Source organism: Barbus barbus (assembly GCF_936440315.1).
Source record: "Barbus barbus genome assembly, chromosome: 16".
NCBI lineage: Eukaryota > Metazoa > Chordata > Actinopteri > Cypriniformes > Cyprinidae > Barbus > Barbus barbus.
In genome coordinates this window covers 28,918,457-28,941,890 of record NC_136744.1, presented here as the reverse complement: position 1 = coordinate 28,941,890, position 23,434 = coordinate 28,918,457, and the positions used below count along the sequence as shown (strand labels likewise).

General features: G+C 35.4%; 1 protein-coding gene across 1 annotated transcript in view; it reads right to left on the bottom strand.

Annotated features, from left to right (window-relative positions):
* The window catches only part of LOC306882434 (forkhead box protein N2-like), a 44,784-nt gene that overhangs the window by 12,748 nt on the left and 8,602 nt on the right, over nt 1-23,434 (bottom strand). Inside the window, exons 2-5 of the mRNA XM_079437046.1 lie at nt 9,386-9,936; nt 3,185-3,309; nt 2,899-2,948; nt 2,025-2,093 (exon numbers count right to left, since the gene is read on the bottom strand). Coding sequence (XP_079293172.1) covers nt 2,025-2,093; nt 2,899-2,948; nt 3,185-3,309; nt 9,386-9,919 — 778 coding nt within the window. The 5' untranslated portion in view covers nt 9,920-9,936. The remainder of the gene's footprint in view (nt 1-2,024; nt 2,094-2,898; nt 2,949-3,184; nt 3,310-9,385; nt 9,937-23,434) is intronic.

Sequence of the window (23,434 nt, the reverse complement as noted above, 5' to 3'; positions counted from 1 at the left end):
AACCTCTTTTTTTCTTGATCGTAGCCCAGCTAGGGGTGGGCGATATGGAAAAAATATCATATCACGATTTTTTTTAGAAATATCATGATTCACGGTTTTATCACAATTCTTTGTCATGTTGGTTTTACAAGTTGTCTGAGCATTACAGCCAAACTAGAAAGACAAAGCCTTTCAAGGTAACAAAAAAAAAAGACATGGCAGATATTTAGGCCAAAGTGGGCGAAGATAAAAATCTTTGTCATTATTCTATCTTTCTTATTAAAAAATAAGAACAAAGATACACATTACAAATACACATACAAATAAAACAAACAGTGCTTTATTTTCAGGTACAATAGGTGTATTTAGCAGAGCATTCAATGAAATTGAATGAACAAATATAAAAATAAAACACTAGATAGACTGATTCCTAAAGCAACTGTATTAAAGTTTTTCAGTCAAGAATAGTGAGTGATTTTTCTCTTTGCGTTTTGTTAACGTTAAATGAATAGTTCCCCCAAAAATAAATATTCTGTCATCTGTCTGTCAATTCTGTCATGATGTTTTATTTTTATACCATCATTTACTCAAGTTGTTTTAAACCTGAATAAGTTTCTTTCTTCTGCTGAACATAAATGCTATTTTGAAGAAGGTGGAAAACCAATCAGTTGCTGGTCCTCAGTGACTTCCATAGGATTTTTCTTTCCTGCTATCAAAGTCAATGTGGACCAGCAACTGTTTGGTTACCCTCATTCTTCAAAATATCATCTTTTGTGTTCAGCACAAGAAATTAATAGAGGTTTAGGACAACATGTGAGTGAGTAAATAATGACAGAAATTAAATTTTAGGGTGAACTATCCCTTTAATGACAGTCGACAGCATGTTTAGTGTCCTGTCCCTTTAAGAGCTGCACGCATCTAATATACAGGCACGCATCTGTTTCTCTCTTAACTATTTACTTTCATTTTAGAGATAACCAACTGAGTCTGTAGGTAAACCTTGTGTGTTTTGACAGTATTAGCGCAAAAGATAAGTTAGTTGAGTAATCAGGAGCTGTTAGACAGGCTTTTTAGTGCGCGTGCTTCAGGTGTATCCGCTCAGAACAAGCGCACGTCAGACCAGCGCGCGAATTAAACATTTAACCAGCAAGGCTTGTGTGCAAATAATGTACTTTTGCGATCGTGAATAAGTGCAGTGTCCTGTCAGAGTAACTCTACTGCTATATGTCGTGTTGTACAGTATATAGAGACGAAGGCGCCAGAACTGTATTTGACAATGTGTGCTGTAGCACGATACTACGATATTTCTTCAAAAGCAGATCGTGGAGACATTTTTATCGTCCTAACCCTAAGCCCAGCCAATTCCAGCGGTCTCGCCACTGGGGCTGAAACTTTCTCTGCCTTTTCTTTTCGTATTCCCTTTTGCTTTCCCTCAATTCCTCTGGTGATTTTCTCTTCCTTGCCTTCTCTTTTTTTACCCGGCGTTTGGCCGGGTGATGGGGGTTTCAGAAACATGTAGCCTAGCTTAATAGTAGCTATAGGTAGGTGCTGAGCAGCAGTGTGCAGTTTGCGCGCGTAACCGCGGGAGCGAGCAAGGCGGTGCAGAGCAGACGTCACGGAGCGCATAAACCGCTGCATCTGTAACTGTCGGGATCACGTAACGTGTTAGCGGTGGTTACCGAGACGATTTAACAGAAATCAAAACACAGAACCACAGGTAATTAATGTGAAATTAGACTTTTTTTAATCGAGGCATTATTTTTACTGGCCCCACCGGGCTAGTGGTTGGAGCGATCTGGTGGCCCTGACGGTTTTAAAAGCACGTCCGGGCCACCGGGCCAATTATATTGTCGACCCCAGTATAGCGATAGAATTTTAGATACAAAAATAGAACATTAGAAGCAATGGTACAACGTTAGATACAACAATGTTAGACAATGATAGAATGATAGAACAATAGATAGAAAGACAGAACGACAGAATGATAGATAGATAGCTAAATAGAACAACAAAAATAATGATAGATAGATGGGGTTTTCTCTTACATGGGTCACTATGGTGTCCGGGGGCCGAGTTTAAAAGCATCATAGCAGTGGCGGCATCAATGTCAGACTCTGTAAAGGACATAAAGACACAGCGGTCAGAGCAGTGTGTGTGTGTGTCTATGGGGGAAATCAAGGGACTGGAGTTTCTCTGTTTCCACGCAACCCTTCAGAACGTTTGAATTATTCATTACCAACCAGACAGAGGAGAGAGTGAACACAACTGCCGCCATACTCAAGGAGACGGAGAAAGAGAAAGAAAATGCTTGATAAGGACAAATAATGAAAACAGTCCAGCCTACATGAGGACAACAAACAAAAATCACCGGGTTCTCATACTTTGTGACCAATGAGTTTCCATACTTTTGAAAGATGAGAAATGGGTATAACTTATAAAAATTTAAAATAAAAATAAAAATAAAACAAACATAAAATAAAAAATAAAATAAACAAATAAAAAATAAATATAAACATAATACAATAAATAAAAATAAATGCAATTCATTAAAAAAGGAAACAAATAAAAACATATACACACACACATATATACATATATATATATATATACATATATATATATATATATATATATATATAAAAAAAAATTGCGTGACTCTGGGTACATGGAAATGTTGGAACAGTGGAGAGCTGTGATCATGAGAAATCACTAAAAATCATGTGGGTGTGATGTGTAAAACCGGTTTCCTAAACTCACAGGAAGTGTCCTCAATGACTCAAATGACAGTCATTTAACCAGACTTAATCACTTTCAAGCACACTGGAACATGCATGCTTTTATTTGTTCTGTGACTAACAAGATTTTTAAATTGGCACTTGTTTTGACAGACATCCAACTTAAAAAACAGAGATGGCTCACCTTTGAGAGAGCAGCCCTGGAGGAAGAGGTGACGTGCGGGTGAGAAGGCACTGTCAGACAGACAGACACACACACACACACAGAGAGACAGACAGTAAAACATAAAGCAGGACCATGAGTCAAGGCATTTATGATGACTTGAGAGCCAAACCAAACAGCCAAACAGAACCAATTTTTAAGGAGGAGATGTGTGGAACAGGGCCGGTTTGCATGCATGCATCAAACATTAGTTAATGTATCTCCATTAGATTGTACTCTAGTAAATGTGTGTGTGTGTGTGTGTTACCTGGGTGGGGAAGCAGGGGGCGTGCAGAATGAGTGGGCTGAGGGAAAGTGCTGTTTCTTCAGGGCTTGGATCAGATTGGGTCTGTATTCGGGGTCCACACACCACAGAGAGCCCTTCCCATTAACCTAGAAGAAACACATCAACACACACAGTTAGATCAGCAAGGACAAAAGAACCCATTCCCAAGAACACCATCCCCACCGTCAAACATGGAGGTGGAAACATTATGCTTTGGGGTGTTTTTCTGCTAAGGGGACAGGACAACTGCACCGCATCAAAGGGACGATGGACGGGACCATGTACCGTCAGGGCCAGGGCATTGAAAATGGGTCGTGGATGGGTATTCCAGCATGACAATGACCCAAAACACACGGCCAAAGCAACAAAGGAGTGGCTCAAGAAGAAGCACATTAAGGTCCTGGAGTGGCCTAGCCAGTCTCCAGACCTTAATCCCATAGACAACCTGTGGAGGGAGCTGAAGGTTCGAGTCGCTAAACGTCAGCCTCAAAACCTTAATGACTTAGAGAGGATCTGCAAAGAGTGGGACAAAATCCCTCCTGAGATGTGTACAAACCTGGTGGCCAACTACAAGAAACGCCTGACCTCTGTGATTGCCAACAAGAGTTTTGCCACCAAGTACCAAGTCATGTGTTGCGAAGGGGTCATTTGACTCATTTGCAAATCATTTATAACTTTTTTGAAATGCGTTTTTCTGGATTTTCTTTGTTGTTATTCTGTCTCTCACTATTAAAATAAACCTACCATTAAAACCCACTGTATGTGTGTGTATATTATATATATGTGTGTGTGTGTGTATATATATATATATATATATATATATATATATATATATATATATATATATATATATATATATATATATATATATATATATATATATATATATATATATATATATATATATATATATATATATATATATATATATATATATATATATATATATATATATATATATATATAAATAAAAAATAATAAAGCAATAACAGTAAATAATGTACATATGTAAATAAAGGTATCCTGCAGTTTGAGGGGTTACTTTTTTGACTAGTTTTGGACTAAAACCTCATTTCAACTAAATAAACAAAAGCACAAATATACATTTACGATTTTATCCAAAGCGACTTACATTGCATTCAAGTTACAGTTTTTACATTTTATCAGCTCTTGATACATTTTATATAAACAATAAATAATTAAATGTATAATACATATTTTAGTCATTTCATAGTGAAGAATATGAATAATATCACTGTTATTTTTAATTGTATTTATTTTTTAAAACCTTGCTCCATGTACTGTGTTAGGCTAACCGAGACTTGCATATTATTGCTCTTTTGTTTTGATTGCTAAATTGTCCTCATTTGTAAGTTAAATAACTGCCCATTTCAATCCAAACACATAGAAAGAAAACTACAAAACCAGATGACATTTTACCAGCAGCCTGGTGAGAGGATTTCGCTGCTCAAAGTGTCTTAATGTGATCATCTAAGCATGTGATTGGCAATACAGACCCTGCTGGGAGTTTACGAGCAGTGGTTAAAAGCAGCCCATAAACACCAGAATATGGCTGTAAACAGAATAAAGGGTGTTTATGACAGGATCTGATCATGAGCTCTCATAATTACTGTATCAGGTAATTATTATTGCACTCAATGGATGGATTTTGCTGGGAGTCAAGAGTGATAAAGAACATCTATGAGAAAAGATGCTGGTAAAGATCTTCAATTTGCCAAGCAGCAAAACATAGCATAAGGACAGGACAGATTTATACCTCAAAGGAAAAAAATTAAATATTATAAATTATATATATATATATATATATATATATATATATATATATATATATATATATATATATATATATATATATTTTTTTTTTACATTATAAAATTGATTGCAGTTAATGACAGCAATTAAATGCACTCTTCCAGAATTGTCATTATTCTAAAATCTAAAAGGCTCATTACCACAAAAAAGTACATAATAAATAAATAAAATAAGGTACAATAATAAAGTATTAAAATAAATGTATAATAATAATAAAAATCTATGCATTGCAGTATTTCTTTTTTACAGAAAACTACTAAAGCACAGAAATATGGACATAAAACAATGTATAATCATATTTATTATAAAACATTAATAATAATAATTGTAGTATACACAAAAAGCATTGTGATAGTATTTGTTCTTAAATATCATTGCCATAGAAATATGTACACAAATAAACAATGTAAAATAATAAATGTATTATATTTATAATATTCATTATAAATAAATAAATAAATAAATAAACAATAATAGTATTAGTAGTATTTGTTCTTGTTAAATCTAAAAATCTACCAAAACAATATGTACATCATAATCATACAATGCATTATTAATAATAACCATCATCATATATTTATAACTTAATTTTTTTTTATAATTTTGTTATAATTTATATTTATAATATTACATATGAATTTATAATAATAATAATAACAAATGCATTGTGGTAGTATTTGTTGCATTACATTTAAAAAAATAAAGAAAATTATTTTTTTATTTAAGCTTTAGAAAAAAAAATTCTAAAGTATTACAGTAATGAGAAAACATTCACTAATGAGAATTACTTAATTGCCACACAAATCATGAGACTATGCAAAAGATCTTAATGCTCACGATAAACATAAAATTTTCTTTGTGCAACAATGTATATAAATGTATAGAGAGAGAGAGAGAAACACAGGAGGAGGCAGGAGGAGGAGGAGGAGGCCTATAACCTTGACTCCGCTTACCAGCCTGCTCATAAACAGGAAAAAGGAAACGTTGTCATGGTAACCGAAACCAGGCAGTGTCATGTGAAACCAGCTCTGTGTGTCTGTCTGGATGGGCTCTCGCTGACCTCACGGCTCCACAGAAGATCATTCACTGCCATTAGTAAATACATCGCAGCATGACACTGACAGAGAAAAATAATCATCTGTGGCCTAATGGTTACTGCTGATTAAGCTGTGGAGCTCAAGCGGGCGAAACAAGTTTAAAGGTGGGGTAAGCGATTTCTGGAAGCCAATGTTAATGTTTGAAATCACCAAAACAAACACGCATATATTACTACCTTTATATTTTCTGAACCATCATATTTTGGGGTCCATGGCATTAAAAAGTTTTGAATCCCCTGAAAACATCCACTAAAAACACTTCTACTGTACTAAAAGTTGAAAAAACTTAAAAGTTTAAGGCAACCAGCTTCAGCAGATTTTTGAGTTTTCGCAACTTCTTGTTTTCAGTTTATACAACAAACAGTTGAGAAAACTCAAAAATCTGCTGAAGCTGGCTGTCTTAAACTTTTAAGTAGGGTTGGGGATCGAAAATCAGATATTTAAGGTCAGGAATCGGATACTAGCTGTCAAATTAAAATTTAGATTCCACCGATCGATTCCTATGCGCCTTTTTTTTTTTTTTCATCTGTGAGGACCAGACCTAGCGATATATCAGGACCTTGCTTGCTAATCTAAGCACTCCAAAGTTTGGCTACATTTGAGATCAGAAGCCAAAAAAGCTAAGTATAATATCTGTGATAGCTAAAGATATTACATTACAAGAGAGGGGTCACCACCAACATGACAAAGCACTTCATCCCGAACACGATTCAAACACCAACGTGATTCTATTCCTAAATTACAATGATTCATCTGTTTCATTCCTCAACCTCTGACGTGTGTGATTACAGTGTTGTGATCACTTGGTTCGTTCCTGCAGCATACGATCACATTTGCGTTCGCTCTGCCACTGACCTAAAGAGAGCAGCTGTCATCTGTCACGAATGAAACAGCCTCACAGTCTTTTCAACCACACAGCAGCATTATTTCTGTTACAAACATTCAAATCACAGAAGTACTGAGATAAAGGTTTATAGTTCAGATATAAACTCTGATGTGCATGATAGCGATTAAAATAGAGTAAATCCCCTTTTGAAAGTAACTTGACACTTCAAATGAAGATTTATCGATTACATTGTTACCCCATAGGTGGAGAAAAGGGGCTGTTAAAATGTATTTGTCTTTGAATCATACAAGAGATTTGTTCAAGAACGCTGATTCAATGAGTCACTGAATCATTCCTTCATAAATTACATGTGATTTTAAGTTGTCTAATGTTTTTTCTTCAGAATCATTAGAACAACTTCCATTGCGGAAAAAAAGAAAATGATCCAGAATCATGCCGTTCTATTTTGAAAACAAACGAGTCCAGTTTTTATGTAGCCTGTTGATTTTTGTTCATGATATTCAGCTGCAACTAAATGGTTTGCAAAAAAGAGACACAGGATAAATGTTTGATATCATTATTTAATCACATTGGAATCGAAACTGGGAATCGATACCCAACGATTTCTCAACTTTTAATTTTTTACAGTGTAAAAATCACCGAAAAAGCAGGCCATTAAAACTGAGAGTGAAGAGAAAAGATCCTGCATTATTTGAGACACGCAGATATAGACGCTCGTTTTGACATTTTGTGTCATCTGACATGTTACACTTCCCAAATTGTGTTTTAGGCCACTGTAACACTGACTGGTCTGCATCTGCCTCTATAAGATCCTGTGGTCTTTTCAGGACGGAGAATTGTTGTGCTGCTTCCCTTGTCTTTGCTCACGGTGTCCTCCAGCACTGTGTGTGTGCAGGATTGCTGGGCTGATATAAGCTGCTGTGGGAGTGTACTTCCTCTCAGGGTGGAGCTGTGACCTTGACTGGATCCCCACCTCTTTATCTCAGTGGATGGAGAAATCCTCGCCAAACCCCACCGTCACACTTACGCTCGCTACAACCACTGCGCCACGGTCACGACTGAGACTACAGACCAGAGCTATTTTAGTATCAGTAATATGCTATTATATTCATATTTTAAATGATTTTTATTTTCCATTTTATTTATTTTAGTCATATTTTGTTTTTTGTGTCTATATAATGTTGATTCATGTTCATGATTCATTATTTAAGTTTTAGTTTGAGTCATTTTAATACTTCAGCTTAAAATAAATGAAAATTAGAAATGCTGCCTTGGCATCAAACTGAAATAAAATATTTTTTTATTTTCATTTTCATTAAAGGTTTTAGTAGCTTTGTTGTGTTTTTGATTTGTTTTTGGGGTTTTTAATCTCTATATATTTTATTCATTTTTATTTCAGTTTTAGTTTAAGAAATGTTAGTACTTAAACAAACGAAAATAAAAAATGCTGCCTTGGCATCTAAATGAAATAAAAGTTTTAGTTTTTAATTTCTATATTTTTCTTTTCATTTAAATTTTTAGTAATTTTGCTAATTTTTTGTCCCTTTTTATTAGAATTTTAATTTTTATTCATTTCTATTTCAGTTTTATTTTCAGTAATTTTATTACTGAAACTAAATGAAAATTAGAAATGTCCGAAATTTTCGCACGTTAAAAAATAAATATGACCTCATGTTGTGTCAATCACGTTTACACACTGCCTCTGAAACTTTCATTCATCATAAAAAAAATTTTAAAAGAAAATCGGATCAGGTTCGATTTTCTGAGTTTTCGCATCCATAGCATGCATTTGTCAAATATGAAAAAAACAAAAAAACAATATATATATATATATATATTATATATCAGTTCACATTTACAGCTCGTGTTTGCTGCGTAAATCCATCAGTTGATTTTCGTGTTGGGCTGAATGAAAATGCAAATGTTTGAATGAAATGAATGAAAATGTTTCCCCGGTAACGCTGTACACAAAGCAGCACTGCACTCACAAACACTGCTTTATGAAATGGAAATGAAATCGACTAATTGAACCAATCACCACAGATTAGCATCATGCAAAGGAGGGGTTTGGAAAAATGAATCGTTGAGCGAATCGTTTGGGAGTCGTTGAGCAAGTAAGGTCAAAATAAATGCATATTAGAAGAAAATTAACGTGTTTTTTCGACCTGTTGTTGGGACTCCCAAAACCAAAATATGAACTTTTCATAACCCATAATAGGGCCACTATATACTTTTAAAATATTTATGTTAAATTGTTTAGGTTGAATGATTTTATTTAATTAGACATGCTTTTTGATTAATAAAATTACATTTAACCATTAAAAAGGAGTCCAGAAAAAAACAGAATTTCGAAAAATAAAACTGATTTCATAGGGCCCTAAATGCATCTAACTTTGCACCGCTCACCTTCCCAAGGCTCCTCTCCACCTTGCGGAAGCACTTGTTGAGGGACAGGTTGTGGCGCACAGAGTTCTTCCAGCCAGTGGGGGCATTGGAGAAGTACGGGAAGTGTTCCAGGATCCATCCGTAGATGTCTTTCACCGGCAGCGACTTGCTGGGCGACTGTTCGATGGCCATGTATATGAGCAGGGAGAAGGAAAACGGCGGCTTGGACTTGACAGACTCTCCGGCGTGCGCCGCGGCCGAGATGACGACGGAGGCACCGTCTGTGCCCTCGATGTCGAAGAGCGGACTGGGGCTGGACTGGGCCTCGGGGCCACCCAGCGTGAAGTTCTGGAGCAGGTTTTCGTGAAGCCAGTTGAGGTTGGTGAGCTCTTCGTCTCCTGAGCTGGAGCTGCGGTCCAGGCTGGTGGCCAGAGGGCTGGCGGCGCACTCGGCCTCGGGCAGCGTCCCACAAACCCCGCGCAGGCCCGCCCGCTCCCCCACCACGCCTGGGGATTCTGCTTTCTTATCCGGCGACATCCCGATGATGGGACCCATTAAATCAAGGACGTCTGCTGAAGAGAGAAACGGAAAAAAACTAATTAAAAACAAATTAAAATGCACATTTGTAGCTAATAGAAAATGCAACGTAACTCTGAGAACAGGTAAAGTTAAAGACGCAAGCTCAAAAGCCGCACGTTAGCAGATAACTTGAAACGCAAACATAAAATGATGATTGTGGTGACAAGGATTTATCTGTTGACATTAATTCTGAGTGCAATCCAAAACAAATAGCCTATTGCAATATACAGTATCAAGTGGATCAAAACCTTTCATTAAAGTTGTCCTAAAACCAAAATGCATTCTTGTCTTAGGACAACTTTGATTCACTTCTTTGATCCACTTCAAATGTTTATTACTGTATATATCAAATGTATTATATAACAATAACAGCAAAATTATATTTAAGAATAAACATGTTAAATAATTACATTAAATAAAATGTAATGACATCTTATTAACATTTCATGCTATTGTTTTGGAGCATCAACCTTAATTGTGTGGCAGCAATAAAAAACAAAGTAATGCAATATAAAAATAAAATACAAATGAAACAAAAATATAATATAAACCCTTTTTTTAATCTCAATTAATTAGTGTTTTTATTTATTTCAATTTAACTTATTAGCTGGTATTGGATTTTTAATATTTCTGTTTATTTTCTGTTTCTTGCCATCATCAATCACTTAAGCACAATAACACTGATAATTTATTAACTTATAAATATTTACTTAAATGAAGAAATTAACAATTAAATGCAATATTTAGCAGACCTGAAATATAAATATCCATCTTTATTATTTTCAGATATAATGTTGTTATGCCCAAATTCACTTACAGCATTTAAAACACTTAAATGTTTTGTGCATTTTATCTAATAATAATAAGATGATGTTGATGATAATAATAAATGGTAACAATATTATTCTTATTTACACTAAGTTTCTATATTAAATAGTTTATTAAATTAATATTATTATAAATTAATTGTTGTGCATTATATATAATAATAATACTATTTATATTAAACTTCTTATATTTATTATCAAACTCATGCCAGACATTATTAATATGTTAATTCAAGCTTTTTCCTTTTTTCAACCTTTTTACAATAGCACAAACTTCGAGTTAAGGTTTTCCCTACATTTTTTCCTCTGATGTCTCTCATTCCCATCCAATGATCTCTCTTTTAAGAAATATCTCTCTGAGAAAGCCGGCGTTTCTCGCTCTCGTCGGCTGGTATTTCGCGCAGATGAAGGAGAGGCTCTTGTGTCTGAGATGACCCGGACTCATTCTCATCACCGCCCACCTCCTCACGCAGCTGCTCGTTAGCCATCGACAGCCACCGGCTGAGGGCTGCTTAGAGCCAAAGGAGAAGGAAAAACCCTCCCAGAAGGCAGAGCATCTCTCCGCTCATCCATTACCATGGAACGAGAGGTGACAGTGTTGCTTAGGTAACCTATTGCCTATAAAGGGCCGAGCAGGAAAGCATCGCTGCCAGTCATTTGCATTTGTTTGAAACAGTTCAGTGGGAATTTTATTGAAAGCATGTTGAAATCGCTATCCATTTGGTTTGGATCACATTCATATGGATGCTCTCACTGTAATGGTATTATATGGATTCAAGTTTCATGGTATTGTTACAGAGTATCACCCATAAATGTGTGCCAACAAAAAAAATAAAAAAAATAAATAAAACAAAAATAAAATGCAAAAAGAACAACAAAATGATATTTAAAAAAATATCAAATTAAGCACAAAACATTAAAACTAATACACTACAAATAATATATATATATATATATATATATATATATATATTTTTTTTTTTTTTTTTTTTTAAACAAATAAAAATTAAATCCTGTAATGGCATCATATGGATTCACATTTCATAGTATTGTTTTAGAGTATCATCCATAACTGTGCACAAAAAGTTAAAATATTAAATAAATAAAAATACAATTTTAAAAATTTAATAAAATTTAAAAGAAATAAATACAAAATGTACTTAAAATAAAACAAAAATAAGAAAAAGAAAAATATAAAAAATATATAAAAATTAAACCAAAAATATTCGAGTTAAAAACTTTTTAAAAATGAAAAAGAAATTAATAAAATCCTGTAATTGCACCATATGTATTTACATTTCATGCTATTGTTTTAGAGTATCATCCATTAGTGTGCCAACAATTAAATAAAAAAATAAAAAAAAATTAAATAAACCAAAAATAAATAAATACAAAATTAAACAAAAAAAGATATAAATAACATGAAATCAAAAAAAATTAAAATTAAATGGCATGCTATTGATTTACGTTTCATGCTATTGCTGTTCATCATCATCAACTGCCAACAATAAAAAAAAATTAAAAGTAAAAATAGAAAATATAAAAAAAATAAAAAAAAAAGTTAATTATTGTGGATGCTCTCGCTGTAATAGCATCATAAGGATTCACGTTTCTTGCTATCGTTTCACAGTATCATCCATAACTATGCTTAAAAAATATATATAAAAATATATAAATATATAAAAAGAATAACCAAATTAAATCATATTAACTTTTTATTTTATTAATTTTTTTTGCATTTTATTTTTATTTTAATTAATTTATTTTATTGTTATTATATACATATATATATAATATATATACATATATATATATACACACATATATACATACATACATACACACATATATATATATATATATATATATATATATACACACACATTTGTTTTTTATATATACACACACACACACACACACAAAATCCATCTAGTTTGCATTTTTGCGGATCCACTCACAGTAGTAGCATCATAAGGATTTATGTTTCATACTATTGTTTCAGACATCATCCGTAGTCGAGCACCAATAGTTGGCACACCGTTAAGCCAAACGGCACAAACACATTTATGTTAAAGGGACAGATGAAGCCCAGCCGTGGCATTACAGCAGAAAGCAGGTCAATGGCGTCGAGCGAACGGGCAAATCCCTGCCGTCAGTCGCACCAAGCTCAAATCTGTGCCCTAATGTCACCATGACAACCGCGCTGTCAGTTCAATTAGGAGGAAGGATTAGACAGCGGATTGAATAAGAGCAGGGAAAATCCATCCAGTTAAGCCATCAACTGGCATCACTCTCGCGCCACTCCAGCACCAACACAGATCTCAGGTCTGTAGATCTCTCTATCTGGATGGAGGATGGAGGTTTGACTAGTGTTTTTAATGCTGAACTAGGTCAGACAGGAGCAGACTGGTGTGGGTCATGCATTAAACAACATCCTCAGAAGTGTTGAGAGAGATATGCACAAATGTTAGGTTCGTTTCGGATGCTTGGAAGCGACTTTGCACTTCAATAAAAACCAGTTACAGTGTATTTCATTCATTTGCAATGCATAACTGTCATGCAACTAGTATTATTTTTGCGGTATCTTCACTATGCACAATACATTTTCAGTATGCATGAAATACCCAGATGACATACCCATCTATTTGTCTGTATGTGCAGTTTACAAAAGATCATTATGTATCCCACAATGCAATGCATCGAATATGATCTTATATTTCCAGTGTGCCTTGGTCTTAAATATCTTTGTGACTTCTGTCAAAACTATTTAAAAACAAAACTACTGCATTTGTCCTTGTGAGCTAGAAACAAAAATATGCATCACAACCAGAGTAATCTGATTCACTAACAAATGACTCTTTTGAGCGGATACTTTTTAGTGAATAAAAACCAAACAGTAGAACTAGTATACTCCAGTTTACTAACAAATGATTCATGAGTTGGTTCTTTTTAGTGAATCCAAACATATAACACAATCAGTATAAATTCATGAACAAATGACTCTATGAGCTGGTTCTTTTTTAGTGAATCAAAACTATACGGTAACAACTTGTAAATTACAATTCATGAACAAATGACTCATGAACAAAAGAATCATTCAAAAAGACACCAGTCTGAATTAGTCTGGCAAATTCCTAACTAAATTGTTTTCTAGAGTGTTTTCTGAATCAACATCTGACAATATTTTAATAGGAAAATTAAAAAATAAAACAGTAAATGATGGACAAGGCCTCACTGCAAAACACTGCAGTATATACTGTGTATCCTGTGCAGTATACAGTAAGAACACTAGTATTCCAGCCAATATGTGAGAGCAGAATAAGTTCAGGAGTATTGTGGGAAAATTACCTTGTTTCACCACTAACTCAGACCAGAGCAAGAACTGCCAAAAGGAACATCAGGTCCAGAAAAGACCAAAATCTCTAGGAACAAACAGCACTCTGAAGGTCTGAAGGGGCAGCATTTCAACTCTGGATCAATAGGAGAACACGTACCCAAAAAAAAAAAAAAAAACATGCGGAGAGGAAACTGGAAAAGAGCTAACGGAGAATGAGTGAGCAAATGAAAGGTTGAGAGGAGCACCATGGAAACAGTAAAATTAATAAATAAGTCATAAGCAGTGCATGATGAATCATAACTCTCCAGAAAGTGGAGTTATCAGACATGTCAGGCAGCAACAGAACTGCCCAAATGCGTTAACGCAAAGCTTCCTCCCAAAAGCCCAAAACACAAAAGAGAAAAAGAAAGACAGCCATGGAGCATGAGGTAATGCTAAAAATCTGGGACGCAGATCCAAATTCTCAAAATAAATCCTTAAACTAATTTTTTTTTAATTTTCAAATGAATGAAAAACACTAAATCAAATCTAAAATAAAATAATTTTTCAAAATAAAATAAAAATAAAAGCAAAATACTATAAAATATAATATTAAATATTAGAAAGAAAAAAAAGAAAAACTGAACAAAAAAAATTTAATTATATAACTTAATTAAGAATACATAAAAAGAACAGCATTACCAAAACAAATAAATATTTTAAAAACTAAAAAAAAACTAAATAATAAAATAAAACTACTACACCAAAACACATACAAAATGAAATAACCATTGTGTATGTACGCATATGTGTGTTTGCACACACATATTATATATATATAAGAAACTAAAACATACAATATGAAAAAAAGCAAACATAAAATATCTAAAAATAATATTTCAACTTTCAAATATTATAATAAATTAAATTACTAAAACTAAATTAAAAAAAACAACAAAATTATTATAACAAAATAATGAAAAAATAAAATGACTTAAATTAAAATATTTTTAATAATTAAAACAAAAATGAACAACTACAAAAAAATAAATGTATAAAAATAAGAGAACATTTAGCACTACACTGTGCAGATCAGGGTCAAGACTGTTCACCTTTTGCACGCGCAGACAGTCAGGCATGCATAGCTGTGTGGTTTACTAGACATGCTGTTGTGACTCGTTGCCTTTACTGTGTTGTAATTGTCTAAGTACCCTAAACTGACCAGTGTCATTACCATAAACACAAGACTGCTCCTGTTAACCCATTAACTCCAGCCCGGCTCCACACTATTGCCTCTGGGAAGTTCATTAACCCCTATTAGCAACACAAACTCTGACCTAAACCGAGCAGCGAAGCCCTAATTATTCCCAGGTGCTGCTAGGAAATAGCGGGGAAGCCGGCAGCCCATAAAAGCGCAGCACACTTCCTCTACAATTTGAGACGGCCACTACATTTGAGCACCGCTGTCGAGCAACAAGGGGAAGTGGTTTTTATGTGATTAGCTCATAGTCGATTATCATTGCCGTTGTGATTATCATAATTATCGGTGCTCTTATCAAACGGCATTAAAGCAGCGGCCGGTAATGGCACACTTGTGAGGGCGGGAGAGTGAGCGTAATGAGGGATGGTTGTAGGGGAGAAGACGACACCGGGGTCTGATCACAGAGATGCCACCAGCTCATCTGCAAGTTAAAATTCCCATTCAGTGCCAAGCCTTTCATTCATGAAAGCAGCAGGCAGGTGCCAGCGAAGCTTTCCTTTCCATCTCTCTCCTCCTTAAAGCGGCAGGCTTGTTTTCTGCATTGACAATTTTTCTGCAGCTTTCAAAGCTATATATATAAAAAATAATGAGTTAGACTGGACATTGTGTTGGTTGCATACGGATTACTTCATCACAGAATGTTTGTTTTCGATATGACTTCATTTGAAAGTAGACACTTCAGGCTTTCTATAGAGATAACTCATGTTTCTGTGTTGAGTATTTAAAAAAACCGAGCTGGTATTGCCGGCGATACAGCCGGCCCCACAGGGATAAACATTAATAATTTAACAAATCTTTTCAAATGTAACATCATAATTTTATTTTGGCAAACAAGGTGCTGCACATCAGAAGTTTACTGTTAAAACTAATGCATGGAAGAAATGTGATGTCATTACAAAAACAAATCATAATGATCATTATGCAACAAATAATTTTAACTTAATAAATAATTACTTAATAAATTACTAAATTATTACATGTTATTATTTTAGTAATCATAATTGATTATTTATTATTTTTATTATTTTAATAATAATTATTTATTATTACTTTAAGTACATTCTACTGTACAATAGTAATATATTTGTCATAATTTCTTCAAGATAAACTGAACTTTTATTTTGGCGGATTGCAGTGAGTTTCTGAGTGATTCTGATGATAGTTTTATCAAATGAAATGCTAAAATGCTGCTGAATTGACACTCAGAGCAGCTCATTTATCAGAAATGTTTATCAGAAATTATTTTGATAGTGTGTGTGAGAACTTTATAAAAAAAAAAAAAAAAAAACTGCCCTAATGATTAAAGGCATCCCTTGCAATATTTAAAAGGCAAACGAGTCCAGTTTTCCCTACAATCCCAGAGCATGAGAACAGATTTTACACAAGAGGAAAACTGATAGCCTGCTTCATAATTCATGGACGTCCAGCCTTTAAAGTCCTCTCTACCCTCATAATAGCTCATATATCCTGGGTAAACTGCATTATGTAATTGTTAATTATTGATAACTTGCAATTGAGTAATCAAAAAGGTGAGCAGGTGTGGATAACCGTGTGTGTTTCCTCCACCGAAGACCATTTCTGACCCATGAAAACTCCTGAAGGGCTTCAGTCTATGACATATAAATCCAGCTGGCTTTTCCCGCGATCAAACAAATGTGGGTAGCCAACGTGAAAGGGAAGCCGATGACCTAAAGAAGCCATAAGAGGGCCGTTTTATCCCTTGGCATCAGGTGGGGTGAGGTTTCGCAGAGTACGATAGAGAGTCTAATGGACAGAGATCAATACGTCCTCGAAATGCTGAGGCCAGCATTACGAGATAATGCTGTCTCTCGGTTCTGAGCCCTAAATAAACTGCAAGGGCAAAGAAAGAGCAAATATCAACATTTGCAATGGGAAGAACAAAGGAGAAAGGCTGCGTAAACACAAGGACATGCAGAAAGCAGTGTTTTAAAGTGCTGTTGTGCCCTGGAGGGTGTCACCCCACCCTTTATCAGCCCAGGCATTTGGACGTGTTAACCGTGTCTTGATCACGCCCGAACCTCTCGGCTCATTCACTGTTGTCAGTTGACCCAAAGAAGAAAAGCCATCGCACCTCTATGTCAAATACACACAGGTGTGTCTTCAAGCACTTTGTAAACACTACGTGAATTTCAATGCACTGAAGGTCACAAAGAAGCAGGTTGTCTAAGATGTGACGTGAATCATACTGAACTAGTCGGCAACAAACATGTTGTTGAACATGCAAATGCATTTAAAGGTATAGTTCAACCAAAGCGAAAAACGTTCACTCACCCTCAGTTTGTTTCTTGTGGGTGTGGGTGTGTCGTCAGATCTCAGAGAGCTGTTTATTAAAAATAAAAATTTAAATTAAAGCGCACTGAGCCGGCAGATTCTCACGGCCGCTCCACACGCCGTCACGAGCGGAGGTACCAAACTATCACGAATCATGCCAGTTATTTTCTCTTATCTCGGTTGTTTTGTCATAAGCTATAGCCTACTCCATTAATTGATCCTATAAAAATATTTCCAAGATTATGAAATCTGTATGCACTCCCTCAAAGTTTTCATTGCTTGCTTGAAAAAACGAAGCAGTTTATAAAGACGGCTGACATTTTACTTCCGAGTTTATTTCCTTTATTGACAAAAGCAACTTATGTCAGAGACAGAGGCTATTAACATTGTTGCTGTTACATGATGAATCCATCATGGTGGAGAATATTAATCGTAGATGGAGGTTTTAGTCGCAGGTTAGAATTATAATCAGATTTGTTAATCTAAGTTTAAAATTAAGAGGTGCAACACAACACCATTTAAAATAAAACCCAGATCAACAAATCCTTGATTAGCTCTAAACTTGGCTTAATTTAATCCTTGTTGGTGCAACCCACCCTTAATGATGGATTTGTTTTACAAACACACAGTTTTTGGCTTCTCAAGATGTTAACTGATGGACTGGAGTGGTGTGGATTATTGTGATGTTTTTAATCAGTTGTTTGGACTCTCATTCTGACGGCACCCATTCACTGCAGCGCATCCATTGCTGAGCAAGTGATGTAATGCTGCATTTCTCCAAATCTGATGAAGAAACAAACTCATCCATATATTGTATGGCTCAAGGTTGAGTACATTTTCAGCTATTTTTTCTGCATTATTGGGTGAACTATTCCTTTAATGTCAACAATGAAACATCTGATCTAATGCAAAAATTGTACCAAGTTCAACAGAGAATTTCCAGGTAATGCATGAACTGATAAAATTAATACATTGAATGCAATGTAAGTCGCTTTGAATAAAAGTGTCTGCTACATGCATAAAATGTAAAAGCTGTCACCATTGGAAAAAAAAACTCCTACTGAAAGCACAGATTCAGTGGAAAAAGCCTGACTGTTCAAAGTCACTCTAGAAACGAGCCATTTCTTCGAACAGGTCACAAAGTGGTTTCATTAAGAACATGGTCTAATACTCAAAGTATTATGACAAGCGTTTCCACACCAAACCTCTGGGAAGCAAAAGTCTTTCACAGAAGTAGGCTAATAAGTTCAGAGAGAGAAAAGCACTACCGAGGTGAGACTAAAAATACAGCACGGAAAATAGTTTGACACTCATTTAACTTTGCCGTGAAACAAAGCTGTGAGAGCTGTCGTCTGAGGTCAGGTGATGTATTGTCCCTACTTTTGTAAAATCTCTAACACGGACATGAAAGGAAAAGGTCCCTTCCTCCACGATGTCACAGTCTTAATATAGCACCACACCATCAGCCTGAACGCGTTGGCGCTGATATCAGGGTGACGATTTCCAGGAATTCACGACTAGAGTGAGAAGTGTTGGACAAACCGGCTGTCTAAATGATCTAGGGATAAAAAGAAGGAAATCAATGACTGATCTTTTTTTATCCAGCACCAATTGTGCAGAATAAGCCGACAAGATGTTCTTTTATCACGAAAAGGTCATCACTGTAAAAGCTTTTTTTCCCCCCGTTACTATGATTCCTGATGGAATTTAATGATATTATGAGCATTCTGTCATCTTATCCAATAGAATACATTTTTAAAGATGCATAAAAGTGCTTAAAAGTCATGAGTGGGGTATTACTGATGTATTTTATACCATTGAATAAAACATGAAAAAATTGTGAACATTATTTCAGGCATATTTTGACCAAAACCCCATGGACTTTGGCACAATTTGGGACTGGACGTTTTTCGTTTCTGGGTTTTACAACTCATTCCTACAGGATTTGCATTTTAACATAAAAAAACTAGAGCAGAAAAAAAGTCAAAATGCAATGCAATATAATCAATGTATTTTCTCAAAGACAACATACCTTCAGAATCAGATCCTTCAATATATTTTATTTGTGCATGCATATAATCAGGGGTGCAAATAAGCGGTGTGCGCAGGTGCGCATCCACGACCAAAATAAAAAATATGCTGGGTAAATAAGTTCAGACCGATGCACCATCACCATTTTAGATAGACTAACACTTTAGTCTAATCTGCCTACTAATCATTGCACACGGAGTCAGAAATTTTCGCAGGTTAAAAAATAAATACAACCTCAAGTTGTGTCAATCGCATTTACACACTGCCTCAGAAACTTTCGTCCGTCATAAAAAAAAAAAAAATCGGATCAGGTTCAATTTTCTGCGTTTTTGCATCCGTAGCATGCATTTTGATAGGAAAGAATGAGGAATATGAAAAAACTGAAAAAAGCACGCGGAAATTAAGTTGCAATGACCTTAACTGTATAATATTTTCTTTTCAAACTGAAAGCATAAAGCTCTGAGTTGCCAGTTTCAAAGCAAGATGCAAAACTATGATATTTCATTCATTCACTGACACGCTTCACACTGTAAAAAAAAAAAAAAAAAAAAATTTGAGCCAACTTCAAATTAAGGCAACCAGCTTCAGCAGATTTGAGATTTTTCAAGTTTCCCCACTTACAAAGAATGGAGAGATCTGTAATTTTTATCGTAGGTACACCTCAACTGTGAGAGACAATATATATTTTTTTTTAAACGGAAAAACACATTGAATGATTTTTGAATAATTAATTTCCAGGTTATTGCATGAAATAAGTATTTGATACAATAGAAAAATAGAACTTAATATTTGGTACAGAAACCTTTGTTTACAATTACAGCGGTCAGACGTTTCCTGTAGTTCTTGAGCAGGTTTGCACACACTGCAGCAGGGATTTTGGCCCACTCCTCCATACAGGTCTTCTCCAGATCTTTCAGGTTTTGGGGCTGTCGCTGGGGAACACGGAGTTTCAGCTCCCTCCATAGATTTTCTATTGGGTTCAGGTCTGGAGACTGGCTAGGCCACTCCAGGACCTTGAAATGCTTCTTACGGAGCCACTCCTTAGTTGCCCTTGCTGTGTGTTTGGGGTCATGGTCATGCTGGAAGACCCAGCCACGACCCATCTTCAATGCTCTTACTGAGGGAAGGAGGTTGTTGCCCAAAATCTCACGATACATGGCCCCATCCATGCTCCCCTCAATACGGTGCAGTCGTCCAGTCCCCTTTGCAGAAAAGCACCCCCAAAGCATGATGTTTCCACCTCCATGCTTCACGGTTGGGATGGTGTTCTTGGGATCGTACTCATCCTTCTTCCTCCAAACACGGCGAGTGGAGTTTATACCAAAAAGTTCTATTCTGGTCTCATCTGACCACATGACCTTCTCCCATGCCTCCTCTGGATCATCCAGATGGTCTTTGGCAAACTTCAGACGGGCCTGGACATGTGCTGGCTTGAGCAGGGGGACCTTGCGCGCGCTGCAGGATTTTAATCCATGACGGTGTAGTGTGTTACTAACGGTAACCTTTGAGACTGTGGTCCCAGCTCTCTTCAGGTCATTGACCAGGTCCTCCCGTGTAGTTCTAGTCTGATCCCTCACCTTTCTCAGGATCACTGATACTCCACGAGGCGAGATCTTGCATGGAGCCCCAGTCCGAGGGAGATTGACAGTCATCTTGAATTTCTTCCATTTTCTAATAATTGCACCAACAGTTGTTGCCTTCTCACCAAGCTGTTTGCCTATTGTCCTGTAGCCCATCCCAGCCTTGTGCAGGTCTACAATTTTGTCCCTAGTGTCCTTAGACAGCTCTTTGGTCTTGCCCATAGTGGAGAGGTTGGAGTCTGATTGATTGAGTGTGTGAACAGGTGTCTTTTATACAGGTAACGAGTTCAAACAGGTGCAATTAATACAGGTAATGAGTGGAGGATAGGAGGGCTTCTTAAAGACAAACTAACAGGTCTGTGAGAGCCAGAATTCTTGCTGGTTGATAGGTGATCAAATACTTATTTCATGCAATAAAATGGAAGTTAATTATTTAAAAAATCATACAATGTGATTTTCTGGATTTTTTTTTATATTCTGTCTCTCACAGTTGAGGTGTACCTACGATGAAAATTACAGATCTCTCCATTCTTTGTAAGTGTGGAAAACTTGAAAAATCGGCAGTGTATCAAATACTTATTTGCCCCACTATATATTAGCTTTGTATTTTTTTAAAAATACTTGTATTTTTATGTAATACTCATTTATTTTAAATAATAATAGTATCACACTTTATTTTAGTTTAAAAATAAACAAACTAAAAGTGCAATAATTCTTTTATTACCATTAATCAATTTTATGGTTATATTTAATGGGTCACACTATGTACAGTGTGAGCACCAAACCAAATTGATGCGAATTGATAGTTGGTGGCAAAACATATACCTCTTGCAGATTTTTGATGGTTATTATCAGTATTTTGTTGAACATGCAAATGCACCTGATGTCAACAGGGAATATGCATGAAATCATAAAATATATGCACCGAATGCAATGTAAATCGCTTTGAATAAAAGTGTCTGCCAAATGCTTAAAATGCAAATGTAAAAGTTGGCACCACTGAAACAAAACCCTTATGAAAGCACAGATTCATTGAGTACTACAATACGTGGAAGCAGCCTGAATGTGCAAAGACACTCTAGAAATGAGCCATTTCTTCTAACAGTGTTTCTCAATCTCAATGTGTTAAGTGCAGAGATGAATCGAGAGGAAATATTATATGATCTCATAGGGCGTGTAAACTCTTAGCCCAATTGAGCTAAGAGTTTCAGTTCGATCAGTTCAGTTTTTTGTGATGAATTGCTTGTTGTATTCCTCAATTGTTTGTCGCTTAAGATAACAGTCTGCTAAATGAATAAATGTAAATGTAAATGCAATCACAGTCAACAAAGAGGGTTCCCTAGATATTAGAAGGCATACATTCCAAATATTAAGATTCATGCCTTTTGACTCTCATAAACAAAGTGTGGCGTCTTTCTAAATTAACAAGGTTCATATAACTTCCTGCGTTTTGTGTGCTACCAGTCAACTTTATTGTTTTGGAAACAGGAATCTATGTGACTCGGCTGTCAAGACAAGCTTCAGTGCAACCAAAGAGGAAGTGATCGTATCTGTGAACCATTTCACAGAAGTAATTCTGCTTTGACAGAGAAGTGAGAACTCTGCTCTAAAATCCCAAATCATACACTTACCATGCCACTTACTGACTCAATTAGAAAAGATGACCTTAAAATCACCTCAATGCTCACTTAAATGATGCAGTTTGGTATCTTTAAGAGATGGGGGTTTTTTGACAGTGGTTAACAGAAGTTGTGTTCACTCATTTCTAGATGTATTGCAATATTGAGATTTTTCGATAATGATAATTAAACAATATTTGCAGAGTGTGCTTGTGTGCTGGTACCTTGGCTGATTTAGGCCTGTCGAGGATAAATAAATGACACTAAAACTGCCTGCAGGTGGCAGCAAGTTCTTGTCGAGGGATTCATTGAATCATTTATTCAAACGATTTGTATAAAATTACTCTCAAGAAGTGGTTTTGTTTGGGTTTTTTTTGCAAAGCGAGCGACATACTCTATAATGTCAGCTTGCATATTGTTAAAACAACAATTACGATATTATTGCAGATGATAAATATTGGACAGCCCTATTCATATCTGTCCCTAAATATGCAACAATTTACATTTTGCCAATAAACACAGCAGGGTTTGGAATTATGAACAAGTTGCATTTTAAAAATAAATA